Below are 16,307 nucleotides of genomic sequence, written 5' to 3' on the forward strand. Positions count from 1 at the left end.
TCAAACAACTGAAAATGAAAACAAACACTGGAACCTATTACACAGCATATAGGATAGAACCACACGTTACAGAATGGTATGAGAATGGCTATTTTTACAACAATATTTTAATTCTAGATTTAAAAATACGTCCCTACTCCTGACACAAACATCTTTAAACTGAAAGTTAAGCTGTTCCTTACGTGATATAAATGGTGTTTGAACATCCTAAAGATATTTAACTTATTATAAAGTGAAACTACCCAACTGTTTAATGAACATAGTTGTGAACTTGGTTCAACAGAAAAAAATTTGTGCTCATGAGTTGCATTCAAGGTACAAATAGTACATACATGTATCACAGAATGGGTTGGCTTGGAAGGGACCTTAAATCTCATCTTGTTTTACCCCTCCCATGGGCAGGGACACCTTCCATTGGCTCCTAGCCCCATTCAGCCTGGCCTTGAACACTTCCACACAGAAGCCACAGTTTCTCTCACAGCAACCTGTTGGATATTATGTTCTTCGCCCAGAGAGTGTGCTGAGGCTTTGAACAGGCTCCCCAGGGAATGATCACCACCCCAAGGCTGCCAGAGCTCAAGGAGAGTTTGGACAAGACTCTCAGGCATAGGGTGGGATTTTGGGGTGTCTGTGCAAGGAGATGATTTGACTGTTTTTCTGGGTCTATTCCAGCTCAGGATATTCCATGATTCTATGATTCAGTGCCTCACCACCCTCACATGGAAGAATTCCTTTCCAATATCCCATCTAATGCTGCCCTATGTCAGTATGAAGCCATTCGCCCTTGTCCTACCACTACTGCCCATGTATAAAGTCCTTCTCCCTCTCCTGGAGCCCCTTTAGGCCCTGGAAGGGGCTCTGAGTTCTCCCTGGAGCCTTCTCTTCTCCAGGTGAACACCCCCAGCTCTCCCAGCCTGGCTCCAGAGCAGAGGGGTTCCAGCCCTTAGAACATCAAAAAAATGTGGCCTCCTCCAGACTCACTCCAGCAGCTTTACATTACTTTGATGCTGTGTCACCAGAACAGAATGCAGTATTCCATGTGGGCTTGAGGGGGCAAATCATCTCCCTTGACCTGTTGGCCACACTTTTTTTGATGCAGCACAAGATATGATCAGCTTTCAGGGATGCAAGTGCACATCATTAGCTCAAATTCAGTTTTTCATCCGTTGATACTTGGTTCTCCTCAGGGCTGCTCTTGATCCATTCTCCACCCAGTCTGTGTCTGTGATGGGAATGAACCAATACATATGCAGAGCCTTACACTTGGTCTTGTTGAACTTCATAAGGTTCACACAGGCTTACTTCTCCAGCCTGTCCTGAGCTCTTCATATGGTACCCCTTCCCTTCAGTGCATCAACCGCACCACACATGTTTTGGCTGGCTGTTCTTTCTCATCAGAAGGAAGCGCTTCCTCCTCTTTGCTCCCCTCACACTCTAGTTTCACATTCAGTTTCCAGTGGGTACTCTGGAAGTCTTATGGAGATGATGAGCTGATGGCTCCTGAGATAATAGGAACCAACAGGGAAACCTACATGAAATACCTCAAAGAAATTAAGGGGCATTAATCTAAGGAGATGATACAGAGACAGTCCAGCTGTTTCTCTACACCAATGCATGCAGGGTGGACAATAAATAGGAGGAGCTGGGAGCCACCGTGCTGCTAGAAAGCTGCAACCTAGCTGCTGGTAAACTTGGTGGGATGAACCCCATGACTGGACTTCAACGATCAACAGCTACAGGCTGCCAAGAAGGGACAGGCAAGAAAGGAGGGGTGTATGGGTTGCTCTCCCCAAGAAGTGGATTGAATGTGAAGGGCTGTCTCCAAAGAACAGCATTTTGAAAGCCTATGGGTAATAATCAGCGACAGAGTCAACAATGGGAGCCCTTTTGGTTGGCATCTGCTCCTGGCTGACTGATCGAGCCTTCTTACTCCAGCTACAGGAGGCATTGCACTCACAGACTCATCCTGCTGTGGAACCTCAATCATCTGCATCTGCTGGAAAAGTAGCCAGGTGAGCTGTAGGCAATCAAGGAGGCTGTCGGAAAGCACTGAGGACAGCTCGTAAAGCCAGGTAATAAATGACTCTACCAGATGGGATGACATACTGGACCTGATAGTCACCAATACAAGTGATCCAATCAGTGATGTCAAGACAGGAGTCAGCCTGGGCTGCAGTGATCATGCAGTCCAGGAGTCTGCAAGTCCTGAGACACATGAGTCAAGTGAAGAGTAATGAAGAATGAATTTTAGGAAAGCAAGCTGCCTACTGTTCAAGGAATTGGTTGATTGCACCTCCTGGGAAACTGCCCTCAGAGACAAGAGAGCAGATCTCTTAGGAAGTTTTCTAGAGCACAAGAGCTCTTGATCCTCAGGACTGGAAGGCAAGAGACCAGTACGGACAAGTTGAGACCAGCAGATGAAACTAAAAGGCAAGAAGATAACGAAGAGGCAGTATTAGTATGGGGTGGTATCCTGGCAAGAGTATGGAGACATTGCCTGGTTGTCTACGGATAGGGTCAGTAAGGCCAAGGTGCAGCTGCAGTTGAACTCAGCAAGGGACACCAAGAATAACTAGAAGAGTTTCCGCAGAAAAGGAAGGTCAAAGCAAGTGTATTTCTTTGATGAACAAGACTGGCAAAGTGGCAATAACAGACAAGAAGGTTGATGTACTCAACAACTATTTTGGCACAGCCCTCAATGGCAACCTCTCAGTAGATGGACCACAAAACAGGAACTGAGAAGGCAAAATAGCTCACACTATAAGAGAAGGTTAGGTTTGTGATCACCCGAGAACCCTCAATGTATCCAAGTCTATGGGACCTGACAAGATGCACCCCAGAGTCCTGAGAAATTGGCTGATACAGCTGCCAAGCCACTTTCCATGTCATTTGAAAACCCATGGCAGTCAGATAAAGGCCCAGGTAACAGAAAAAAGGGAAACATTGCACCTGTTTTTCAACAGGGTGGGAAGGAGGACTTCAGGAGTTACTGACCTGCCAGCCACACCTCTGTACCCGTGAACATCACAGAACAGATCCTCCTAGAAGCTCTGCTAAGGCACACGGAGCACAGGAAGTGATTCAAGACATCCAGTACAGCTTCTCCACCAACCTAGTGGCCTTCCCTTGTCCACTGATGGAGTCACTTCATCCCAGAAGGGCTATGAATGCTGTCTATCTGGACTTCTATAAGGCCTTTGATAAAGTGCCCCCATAACACCCTTCTCTGATAATTGCACAGGTAAAATTAGACAAAGGCATCAATGAAGAAAAGTAGGGGGCATATGCATAATCATAAAAGACTTTGAAAATTTGAGTCAATTTGTAAAGGAAGGCAAGGAGCATAAGCAGAGATAGGAAATCTGCACAGAAGGGCCTTACTTCACCTCTGCCCAAACAGGCCACAGCAAATCTGATTACCACCAAACACTTCTGCGTTCTGTAGCACTCATGCCACTCACTGGGGTCTTGGGAGACATCTCTGAGTCTGATGTAAAATACTATCCGGAGCTTACCCTTCTTCACTTATCAGCAGCTCAGAAGCACTCAAAATGCAACTGTGCTTGAGAAATTAATAATAAATAAAATGCAGAATAAGACATTGAACACTGATGGTACAATAGCATCTTGAAGTTCCAATTCTGCAGCTTTCCTTCCCGAGAGGATACCCTAAAACAGGAAAAATGACAGAGAGGATAAACCATTGATTGAAAGCACAAAGTAGCATCAGGAGTAGAAGCAACTAAGCAGTAAGATGTTTCCACTTGGAAAACGAGATCATTAAAGAGAAAAATCTTAGGAGATATGAAGGAGAATACAAAAATAAAGGAATAAATGAACAAACAAAACTGGGCAGGCAGATTGAACAACATGTTTATATATTATGTAGGTAAGCTCAGAATCCCCTTCCTATGTCTAAGAATGCCACAGATTCAGAACACTGATCACACTATGAAATGTAAATCCATTATGGCTATTATACAGAATCCAGCTGGACATCACGAAGTCCCTTAGCTGAAGGGAATTGCTGAAGACCGGAAGAGTATTCCAGAGAACTGCTGCTATGCATGTCACATTCCTCTCCTCTCTGGACAAATGGCTTTTAACAGACATCAATTAACAGGCTGAAGTAGACCTTTGGTCCAATCCAATACAAACTACTCTAGAAAAAACTTTGGGATGCTTCTTGTTGACTTACTAGGCAAAATTACACGCAATTGTCTCAAACACTAAAAATCCCCCAGAAAATGTCACAACATTGGTAACACAGCAAGAAAAAAAAATCTAAACTAAACAAAATATGTGTCCCAGAATCCAAACCCCGAGAGCTGAATTTGCACTCACGTGGAACCCTGAGGTAGTGTTATCTGTTGGTATCTGAACAAGATACAGAAAGACCTAAGCAGAAGTGCTTCCTCTGAAGCTCACTGCGCTGACAGAAAAACCTTGTTCTTTCCTAGACCATGGTCTCTGTCCCAAATCCTTGTGTCCCATCCAAGGCTCTTGATGCAGGTTGGTGAGCTGCTTCACAAGCTGAAATGATGCACGTAGACAGCCTCAGGAAGGAACTAAAAGCAAGGTAAGCCTCAGGCTCCTTTGGACACAAAGCAGGCCTGATGTTACCACCTCCAACCATACCCTGTGGCTTCCCTGGAGTATCTTCAGTGCCTTCAGGAGAAGGCTTCAGGGCTTTCCATGCTCACAAACCCAGGCTTTGGGAGAAAAAAAGAAAGGGGAATCTGCTCTTAAAGCAATAGGTTGACTGTGATCCTGTGTCTTGAGGGAAGTCTATTATCTCCTGTCCCAGCAACTCAACCTATTCCAAGCGAACAACAGAATGACAGTGTTTGGAATCCCTCCCGGCCAGCCTGTGCTGGCATCCTTAAATCTCTCCTCTGTTATGAGCTTGAAAGAGAGACCGAGGTAATAGTAGTGAATATACAATTACGCAATAACCTGTGCTTCCACTAAACACAGTTCTCAAAGTAAGTTTGGTCTGAGAGAAGCACCATCTGACTGTCAGGATGGACAGGGAAGCTTCAGTAATCAGCTAGATGTCAGTGAACACTGCAAATAAAAAAAAAAAAATTGGAAGCTGCACTTGCAAGAGTCTGGCCACATGACAAGCTAGACACCCCATGAACACTCCAAGTACATTACAAGCATTTCAATGGACTGGAAGGAATTTGGTAGAAGAAACTCTGAAGCTGAAGAATTCAACTCTACTGCTATAAACTGTAAACACAGAGAGAAACTCAGAAACTCAGGTATTTTTTCCTCATCTATCACAGAAGACAAACAAAAAGTTGAAATTAGTTTGGTAGAATTGGTCATTGATATGATTGGTAAGGGGTAATTCAGTTGTCCAGACAACACATGAGGGAGGTGATCCAAGGGAAAACACAATCTCTATCACTTTACATGCACAATTTTCTACAAGAACGTATTTGTAAAATCTCTTAGGGCTATCAAAAGTCTAAAGAACAGGAATCAACTGGATTCTCATTACCTGCCAAATGAAGATACTTCTTACAAGGATACCCTAATCAAAACAGAGAAGTATCATCTTGCAAAACATGAGAGGTGAACCAAATTTACTGCTGTTGCTCTCTTCTGGAGTTTGCTTTAAAAGCCAAGCTATCACGAGATGAGAGAGACAACCTAAAGTCCACGTGATGCCAATCGCCACGCAAAATATACTATCCAAAATAAGTGCCAAGACTTCTAGCCTGAGGCTTTGAAGAGGAAAAAACAGTCCCAACAGGAATATCGCAGTAGGGTTGGATGGAATTCATCTCACTGCACTTCAGGGGTTTTATGGTTGACTTAGTTACCAGAGAGATTTTTCATGGTTAACAAAAGCTGAGCTACTGAGTCCACAAACACCAGCTCACAGGCTGCCTGGCCACATGCAGGCCTATGGGTTTGGGCTTCAACAGACTTTACACCGACTCACTCAAATGCAGATGCTTTCACTATCACTATTTTGTATTTGGACATTTGTATTTGTATTTTCCTAAAAGAGTATTTCCAACGGCTGACTTCAAAAAGAGGGTCCAGCACAGAAAATGAGTAGCCAGTAATACAGTAAAATTTACGGAGAAAACATGAAATACTTTATCATAAAGCAACTAGCTAGTCAGAAAAATAAAGACAAAGGAGGGAAACACTTAAGTCCTTTTATAACCACTTAAGTTGCAAATGAAGAGAGATGAGAGATGGTAGGCCTCAGTGACACTGTCAGATTAAAAGTTATTTTACGGTTGACAATATTGATAAACAGGTGACGTACATTATGAGCCACTCAGGAAAAAACCTGTAACTCTCAAATCTTATCTAGTAAAATAGATACCAAAATTCAATTAGAAGCAAAAATTGATTTTTCCACCATATATATTAATTTTAAAATGAAGTTTCTGCTGCAAAACAGTAATCAAAAAAATTTGATTAGAAATAATTCCCATGGGAATTGAAATAATGGATTCTACTTGGCTTCAGGAATTAATTTATTATGCCAATTCTCTGTGATGCAAACTGAACACATTTTAAAAGATTTAGTCAGTACAAGGTCTTTTTCCAGTACATTTATATTGTAGCTTCATGTCTTTTCAAGGCAACACTGTTTCCATATTCCCAAACCGCTCAGAGCCAACCCTTTCCCTTTTCTTCCATTTCTTCCATCAGTTATACAGCAAACCAGACAATAAAAATCATGAACTAACTCTCCTTGGATGGATCAATTTTAATCTAGATCTCTTTCTCAACCCAGTTTACCAAGCATGTTCATGTGGAGGTTATGACAGGACGAAGCAGGAATAGCCGTTTGTTTGAGCCTCAAATCACATGACATTCATGTTATATTTACAAATACACTTGTGCATATATTGCTGGAATTCTGTGCTCTGACCAGTTGTACCAACAAGCTGAAGGATCTTCTCTCTGACAAGCCTATTTCATCTCATGGACCTGCTTCCAAAAGGCACTTTAAGAAGCTAATTAGTATCATTTCCACAGCAAATATTGCCCATTCTAATTAAAAGAAAAAAACCTGAATGGTCTCCTCACCTTTTATTGAACTCCTCAAGTTCTGCTCTCAATTTTCCTATTTCAATTTGTAATCTAGCCCTCTCTTTGGCAGTTTCATCCAGAACTCTTCGAGCATCAGCCAGTTCAGACTCATAGAGACTCTTGATTCCGCTCACCTAAAGGGGAAAAAATGCATTCAGGTATGAGAATGTCCCAGCTGAAACACAGGACCAGGTTACACAGAAGTTTCTTTGAAAAAAGGTGTGCGATATGATTTCTGCCATTTAAGAACATTCTATATTGAACATTTTCAATTAACGAGTAACACAAAGATTTAGTTTTTATTACCACTATGATGAAACATACTACAGTAATTTCACGATTACAAGCCGCACCGCTTTGACTAAAATTTTGCTCCCACGCAGCTTACACTCAGGAGCGGCTAATATGTGAATAATTTTCTGACATTTCCAACTCCGGAAGTGCCAGCCACGCCCGAGTCGAGCACCTGTCAGTAAAACCAGGCTTTACGCGATTGTTACAAATTGGTTACTCTGTTTCGCGGCGGGTGGAGCCGGCCTCTGTGCTGGTAGCAAGGGGAAGGGGGCGGGGTGGGGAAGGCGGGGACTCTCTCCTTCAGGCAGCGCAGCCTGGGGGGAGAGGTGGGGGGCTCCCGTCCTCGCCTGCCACCCCAGGAGCAGGCAGGCTCCCATCCCCGCCTGCCGCAAAAGCAGGGGGGCTCCTTCCCCTCCTGCTGGTGGGCTCTGTGTCCCCCTGCCACCGCGGGGCAGCGCCGGGCTGAGGCAAGCAAGCCCAGCGGCAGCCGGCCCCGAGTGGCCCAGCGGCAGTGCCGAGCTGAGCCACCCTGGCCCCGTCGGCAGCCCCGAGCCTTCACGGCCCGAGCCGAGCCAGTAAACACCCTGATCCCGCAATTCTATTTGGCAACTTTGTTGCATGCGGGTCCTCGCTGCAAACGACAGAACGGCTTATAATTGGGTGCGGCTTGTGTATGGACAAAGAACAAAATGTTTGCCAACACCCGGAGATGTGGCTTATAGTCAGTGCGACTTGTAATCACGAAATTACTGTATATTTGAAATGTGCAAACATTCCCAAGAGATAAACTGAACTAGATCAGTGCACCCTACAATCTTAGCTTCAACTATTTGCCTTATTCCCAATACTGCTGCTTTGGGAGGTTTTTTCAAACACTTGAAGACATTCTGTGGAATACAAGCCCAAAGGCCCATTTTGACTCCGCTGCTCTTCCACTATAAAGCATCTGAAACCAGATGAACTGTTCAGAAACATGAACTGTTCAAAAATGAGCTTCCACTGTTGTTCTCTACCTCAGAGGATAAAGAACTATAGACTTCTCCCTGTCCCAAAATAATATATCATATAATCAGCAATAAGACTGCATGAGGCACCTTGAAGTCTTCTGTACCTTTATACTTTTAAGAAGGCAAAATTATTTGAAAGATAGCTAAAACGTACAGACCATGTAAGATTGCTGCTTTCACTTCTGGGAAAGGATACCAGAATAACTTTCATAAAACATGCTGAGTTAGACCTGTCAAGAGCATTGAGGCCAACTCCTGGCCCTGTACCCCAACAATCCTACACTGTGCCTGAGAGTGTTGCTCAAATGCTCCTTGAGTTCCAGCAGCCTTGGTGTTGTAAACTCTTCTGGGGAACCTGTCCAGTGCCCAACTACCTCTTAGAAAAAAACCTTGACATCCAAGTTAAACCTCCCCTGACTCAGCTTCAGGTTATTTCCTCAAGCTCTGTCATTGGTCACACGAGTGTAGAGACTCCTGCTTGCCCCTCACGAGAGGCTGAAAACTGCACTGAGGTCTCCCCTCAGTCTCCCCTCCTCCAGGCTGAACAAACCAAGCCCTCAGCAGCTCCTCATACAGCTTCCCCTCTAGAACCTTCCCCTTCTTAGGATACTCTCTATTAGCTTAATGTCTTTAGACTGTGGTGCCCAAAACTGTCCCCAGAACTCAAGGCGAGGTTGCAGCAGTGCAGAACAGAAAGACACAATCCCCTCCCTTGCCCAGTTGGCCTGATGCCCCCCAGGACATGGTTGGCCCTCCTGGTTCCAGGGCACTGCTGACTCAGATCTAACTTGCCATCAATCCCCAGGTCCTTTTCTGTAGCCCCTCTTCAGCTTCTCATTCCCCAGACGAGATGGTTCCACATAACCATGGCTGCCCCATCCCAGAGGTAGCATCTGACACTTGCCCCTGTTAAACTTTACGTGGTTCGTGATTTCCCATCTCTCTGATTTGTCAGGATTTCTCTGCCAGGCATCTCTGCCCTTGGAGGTATTGACAGCTCCTCTCAATTTCGTGTCACTGGTAAACGTTTTTAGTATTTCTTTGAGTGTTGTATTCAAGGGTCATTGATGAAGATGTTGATGGGCTGAGGCTGGAGACCCATGAAACTCCACTTGTGGCCTGATGTCACCCCCATCACTATAACCCATTGGACCCAAGTCGTGAGCCAGTTGCTCACCCACTATGTGACAGGGTTATCCAGCGTATGCTGGACATTTAGTCAGGTGGATCCTGTCTCTCTGAAGCAGTTGTGAATTCTGAAAGACAGTTCCATGGTCACAGAATCACAGAAAGGGCTGGCCTGGCAAAGACCATAAAGCCCATCTCATTCCACCCTCTGCCATGTGCAAGGTCACCTTCTACTATCCCAGGTTGTTTCAAGCCCCAGGGTGGCCTGAACACTTCCAGGGATGGGGCAGCCACAGTTTCTCTGAACAGAGTAGAGGTGCAGAATCCCCCATCCCCTGTTGTCCACACTGGGGGCTCAGCCCAGCATAGGGGGGTTTCTGGGGGCCAGTGCCCATGGCCAGTACAAAGTTGAGCCTCTCACCCACTAATACCCCAAATCCTTCTCCCCAGAGCTACTCCAAATCCATTTTCCACCCAGTCTAAATCTGTGCTTGGGGTTTGCTGTAGAATTCAAAACCCTGCTGCTAACAACAGTCATTCAATCCAGAGCTGGTCTGCAGGATCTGCTCGGCTATCCTCAAGCCCTTTGTTCTGTCCATAAACCCTGGGCTCTGATGCCACTGACAATCACTGTCTTGGTCTGAAAGACAGGTGCCTGCCAAGGAAGGTAGGAACCTCCACTGGAATGGAAAATGTGACTCCCTTCCCACCAAATTATTATAACTTTGAAATTATAGGACTTCAGGCAATGATATGGGAAAAAGAATATCAGTTTTTTACTAGTATATATATGTATATAATAAGATAGACAAACAACAGCAGCAACAATAATCAGAACCACAGACCCAGTGACAGCCAGAACCACAGACCCAGTGACAGCCAGCGCCACAGACCCAGTGACAGCCAGAACCACAGACCCAGTCAGTCACACCCAGAGCCACAGACCCAGTCAGTCACATCCAGAACCACAGACCCAGTCAGTCTCAGCCTTCTCTCGGCTGCAGGCACTTTCCCTGTTTGTGCAGTTCCGGGCATAGCCGCCAGGGGCGCTGGTGGTTCCCGGCTGGGCAAGGCGGGTGCGATGATTCCCCCGCGGCTGCAGGGGGCGCTGTGGTGCGAGCTGAGCCGCCTCTCCACATGGCAATGGCGGGAGAGAGAGAGAGAGCGGCTTCCTTTGCTACCCTCCGCGGGCAGCCAGTCTCAGTGCCACTTGGGAAGCTGAATGGACTGCAGCAGGAACCTTAGAGCAGCAAACTGGAACAGCATATGCAGGCATACCCAGGGTGGCAAACAAAGTGTAACAAAAACTCAGGAGCTGTGCCAAGTGCCACAGGGGTGGGGCAGACCCAGGGTGTCCATTAAAGTGTGGCAAAAAGATGGAAGCAGCAGCAGAAAACAGCAGGGCTGGACAGTGCCAGCCAGGAGACACTCCTGTCTAGGACCTCAGAGTCCCAGGTTTTCCCCTGGGGCACCCTAACAGATGGTGAGGGTCCTTCCCAGCAAGGTCTGATGTTGAAAATGTCCCAGTTCAACACTCTTACAAGCAAAAGCTCACCTATGGTAGCAGAAGCAGTGCAGGACAGAACTTAGTGATGGCACTGAATTCTCCCTGCTGTAGCAGCAGCCCAACTGTCTCTCCTCCAAGCCTGAGAGCTAGCAAGGAGCTGAGCCCAGTCCCTCAACCCCCAGCCAAAGTCTCACAGTGTCTCTGCAATTCTCAAGAGAAAACCACCCAGCCAGCTGCACCCCTTCCCCCCATCTCGGCCACGTTCTTTGTCTTTCTCAAGTATCTATAGTTCCGGTCTCTTAGGCAACAAATGGGAGAAAAATTCAGGGAGGGAGAGGCAGAGGGGACCAAACCCTAACCTCCAACAATCACCCAGAGCCTTGGAGTCATGTTTGATACTCTTCAGGTCCCTCTCACCACTAGCACTGATCCCTTTGTTGAAGAGCAGAAGGAAGATAAAACTCATATGGCCATGTGAGCCCCAGCAGCCTCTCCACAACATCCAGAATACAAGCCCTGGGAAGCAAAGAACCTTCCCAGATGACAGGTTCGGCTAGTAAATGGATCCTTCAACTCTGAAAATGGAAACCCCATCTGAAGGTGATGAACAAAATTATAAGTAAAACCTCAAAATTAAGTTTAACAGAAAACAAAAGGACATGCCGCAGTCCAATCCATCCCATGTCCATGTGCACCCAAGCATAAATCTTCCTGCACAGAGGCCAACGTAGACACCCATACTGCACTACAAATGTGCTTTCACTTCCCACCCATCTCTTCTGTTGGCAAAAGAGCCTGCGAGTTTGAAATTGCGCTACACAGGGAACAAGGAAATAGAAAAAGAAAACAGAGATGTTTCCACAGCAGACTTTGAAAGACACAACTGCTTGTGCTTTCACCTACCTGTGCTGGAAGCATTCAAAGTTCACTAGGCAGGGAGTAAAGGGCAGACACATTAACACAGACCCTCCCAAAGCAACCACTTCAGAAAAGCTGTCAGATGTCACTCAGTGAACAAAGACATCAAGAAGGCATTGACCCAGCAAGTTAGGCAAGAAACATGTTCCATCCACTTCCAGAAAAATTTAGTGACGAAACAATCTCATTAGCCTACATTAATGTGCAAAACACAAATGTATTCCCACCAGATGTTGCTGAGTATGTTCTTACTTAGTCAGTTATCAATCGAAAAAGGACTGCCTGTCAGCTATGGCTCAGACTCAACAAGAATATCAGTCAAGTTCTCAAGAACAATGAAGATGCATGTTATGCCACCTCTCAGATGATGCCTACAGTGCCAGAAAACCATTTAACCCAATATTTTAGAGGATGCAACTTGAGTGACCCAATGTCCACAGCAGCATCTGAGCATGTATTTTGCAGGTGGTAACTAGGCAACACCAGATACTCATATCCTGGTCACCACACATGGTGCATACAAAGAACATGGTAGCTCCAACACTGGCAGGTAAAAGGAAGTCACATGAGCTCACACCCACAGAGATGGGAAGACACAGGTGAAGAGAGAATCACCATAGATACTGCTTTTGTCACAAGGGCAGTTGTCGTCAGCAGCTGAGGCTCCCAAGGATATTATTTTTCTCTCTCATTCTCCTTTCAGAGGGTGAGCACAGTGGGATGTCCTCAGAACAGGGCAGTAATCCCTCCCGTCCCCATCAAAACATCTGTTCCAGAAGGCTGCAAGCATAAGCACTGCAGGTGAGGGCAGGGAGTTAGTAAAATGGAATGAGGAGAGCTCTAGGACTGCTCTCTTAGCTCTTCTATTATCTCCCCTCCCAGACTCACAAATTAGGCTATTGCAACAGTGACCCCAACAGTAAGAACAACATCAGTTTTGTACTAAGGATGTAGAAAAACAAGGGGATGAGCTCAATTTCTCTTCTGTCACAAGGATTGTGATGGAGGAAAGCAAACAGAGAAGGAATGAGGACAGTTAGAGGTTCCCCCAGCCACATCTGCAAACTCTTTTTTTGCATTTGTCTGAGGGCTCACTGTATATACTTTTTGTCTAGGCATCTACTGCATACGAGTAAAGCAGCATTGGACAGGGTTAGGAAAAAGGCTATAATTAATAAAGAACTAAAGATGAATCAACGGCAAAGCTCCTTTCCTGCTAAGAGACTGCAGCCCTGTGTTCATCACAAAGAACAACAGGAATTATATTGTTCTAAGGCCATGCTGAGATTGCCACACAGAACAGCAAACGGCTGCTTTCTGCAATCTTGTTCAAATTGGTGATTGAAACAATGAGGAAAAAGAACATCCTATCAGCTGATGATTAAAGACTCTGGCAGAACAGTGATTACAGTCCTTGCCTGATCAGCATCAGTAGAGCTTCTTTCATCCAGAAGACAGAACCTAAACCAGAACTTTGAGCACAGATCAAAACTGTTCCCATAAATGCAAGGTGGGAGCAGGGGGTGTCAGGAATGGTCACCCATTACTCAGGACATGTCATGTCAGTCAATAATTGTCTCACCCAGCTCAGGTATGATCCCTGTGGGATACTGGAGTGACAAGCAAAGAAACATCTTTCTCATGATAACCATGGTTCTGCTACTGCCTGCCATAGCTATCCTTATCCTTGAGAAATTCACATTTGACCACGGACCCTGTCATCTGCTCTCTAGGCAAAAGTCTCAGGTAATAACCAATAGCCCACTGGTGAGCAATCCTCTTGTCTGCTTCTCACAATGTGCATGACACCACCTACCACAGTGACAGGTGATACTTTCTGCCAATACCAAAGAAAAGCCAAAAACAATAAAATATTCAGTCATCTTTTATAAATAATAAAAAGGATCAGATTCAAATTTACACACAGTTGAGTACAACCAATGGGAATTCTCATTTTGAACACTGTGGAAAAAGAAAATAGCCTCCTATAAGCATGTAGAGCTTAGACCCTTACATATATAAAGATTTAATAATGCAGAGAGAAGAGATTGCAAATTTCACTGGACTATGTTTAACTCTACTTCTACACAGAAGTTAGAGCTGCTTTGGGGTTTGTTGGGGGAGGTTGTTGGGATTTGGAGGGTTTATTTTTAATTAATATCTTATTTCACACTAAGCCTAATCTTTTTATGAATGTGAATTCCAACAGTTAATAAGAAAACTGAATTGTCAGCAGAAAATCCAGTTTACTAGATTGGTCCCAAAAGTGAAACGACAAGATTCTCCCACTCCAGTAAATGGAAAATCTCACAAATAAGTGAAGTTTTACTGCTTCCACAGTCCTAAACCAAGGTCCACTATCCAGCACTAACATAAGAAAACTACAAAGTTTCCTTTTTTGGACATATGTAAAGACTAAATAGACTTTCCTAAACGGATGGGGAAAGTATTTAACAAAGGTAGTCCAGAAACAAGTCAAAGCATCAGTGCCAAAGAAGAGCTTGATGAATTCTGATGAAGTTTATTATAATATGCCTAAAGATTAAGACCTTTTTGAAGTCTGGATGAAAAAAAAACTGAGAAGGAAAGCTCAAGAGCAAAGTAACCAAAAAGTTCCTATCACTATTCTCAAGTTTAATTTCTAATTACTGTATCAGAATACTTTTTTGAATTGCTAGGACACAGAACTGCTATTACAAGCTGTTTTGTGCTCATGTTAAAAGTCTAACGAAATTATACTTACGTTGTCAGCTTGTCCTCTTACTCTTGCTCCATATGTGCTGTCAATAAAATTGCATTCTGCCTCTTGCATTTCAAAGGGAAACTCCTTCTAGCCTCCAACGATCTACAGCTTATAAGTTCCCTAAATTAGATGTGTTTACTTTGTTTACAGAATGATTTCACAGGGCAAGTGATGTTTCATGCTCAGAAATAGTCAACAATTTTGAAAGCATGTAAGTTACAATATGTCATTAAATGATACAGAGGGACTTTAAAGGTACTTCGGTTTTGGGCATACACGTACTGATTGCAGGTACCCCCAACAGTCCCGAAATAATTATCATATCTGCTCTGCTTAAACTAAATTAAATCAAACTCTCCTCCCAACATCCTGAGCATTATCAAATCAGCATCTTAAGGGGTGAAAAAAGGAAAAAGAAAAATAAATTTCAAAGCTGCACAGCGATCCATCATATCGCAGAAGTTGCAGTCCAGGCAGTTCATTGATAGGCTTTCCACAGCAGTTTAACATCATCTCAATGGTGGAACATCGCACCTTGCTCAGGAGGTTTGGCTTTCACGGGACAGGACTGTCCCCAGTGTGTCACCGACTACATCCTTCTGCCACAAGGGAAGCAGACACCACAGAATAGGGAAAAGCAAGGCTTAGGAAAAAGAATCATCCAGTTTTGCTTCCAAAATTCGAGGAAACAAATCAGAGTCATTTACAGGGATTTGATTCCAAGTATTTACGGTGTCCGTAAAAGATTTCTTACGGTGAGAGGCAAAGTCAGTCTAAAAGCTTTCAAGCCTTCCATCCCACTGCATCACTCATCCAGCCAGAGGCTGTAGGGGACACCCAACACCCAGTACGCGTGTGCTGTGGGCGCGGGGCATCGGAGAGCTCGGACCGTCCGCGGCCCCAGCCGAGCCTCGCCCGCGGCAAGGGACCGCAGCGGCTCCATGTTGCAGCCCAGCCGGCCCAGGAGCCGCCAACACCGCCCGCAGCGCCGCCTCCTACCCTCTCCGCTTCAGCCACCGGTACGGGCCCCTGCGGTTGCCGAATTCCGGCCTGAGCTGCCTTTAATGTGTCGCCAGTAGCCCCTCAGCGTGACACCGCGGCCAGAGAGCCCTCGGCCACGCCGGGGGGCCGCGTGGGTAGGCGCTGTGTCTGCACAGCCCCCGCTCCCCGCCCAGCGGACGCGCATGGCGCGGCGGCCACACGGAGCCGCCACAGCGCGCCGCGCAGGGAACGGGCGGGAACGGGCCGGGCGAGCCCCGGGCCGTGGACCCACCCCGGGACGGAGGCGCTCTCTACGGGCAGCCGCTGCTCGCTCCCCACTCCGGCCGTACCTCCCGGGTGGTGACCTCCTCCTTCTCCGAGATCTTCAGAAGCAGCCGGTCGTTCTCCAGCTCCAGCGCCCGCACACGGTCAATATAAACGGCCAGGCGGTCATTGAGCTGCCGCAGTTCCTCCTTCTCTTGCAGCCGGGAGATGCGGGTCGGCGACAGCGGGGTCCCGCCAGGGGTGCCGCGGCTCGGAGTGCCTGACATGGCGCTGGGCTGGCAGGCGGGCGGGCAGCGACTCATTCAATCCCGCCGCACCGGGGGAGGGAGCGCTAAGATGGCGGGCGGGCGGCCCCTCGCACCGCGGCGCCGCCTGG

At 46.1% G+C, this 16,307-nt stretch overlaps 1 protein-coding gene across 1 annotated transcript in view; it reads right to left on the minus strand.

The window, feature by feature from the left end:
* The window catches only part of LMNB2 (lamin B2), a 41,278-nt gene extending 25,007 nt beyond the window's left edge, over positions 1-16,271 (minus strand). The window contains exons 1-2 of the mRNA XM_033082101.1: positions 15,997-16,271; positions 7,066-7,202 (exon numbers count right to left, since the gene is read on the minus strand). Coding sequence (XP_032937992.1) covers positions 7,066-7,202; positions 15,997-16,233 — 374 coding nt within the window. The 5' untranslated portion in view covers positions 16,234-16,271. The remainder of the gene's footprint in view (positions 1-7,065; positions 7,203-15,996) is intronic.
* Positions 16,272-16,307: the final 36 nt, after the last annotated feature.

Source organism: Catharus ustulatus, chromosome 29, assembly GCF_009819885.2.
Source record: "Catharus ustulatus isolate bCatUst1 chromosome 29, bCatUst1.pri.v2, whole genome shotgun sequence".
Lineage (NCBI taxonomy): Eukaryota > Metazoa > Chordata > Aves > Passeriformes > Turdidae > Catharus > Catharus ustulatus.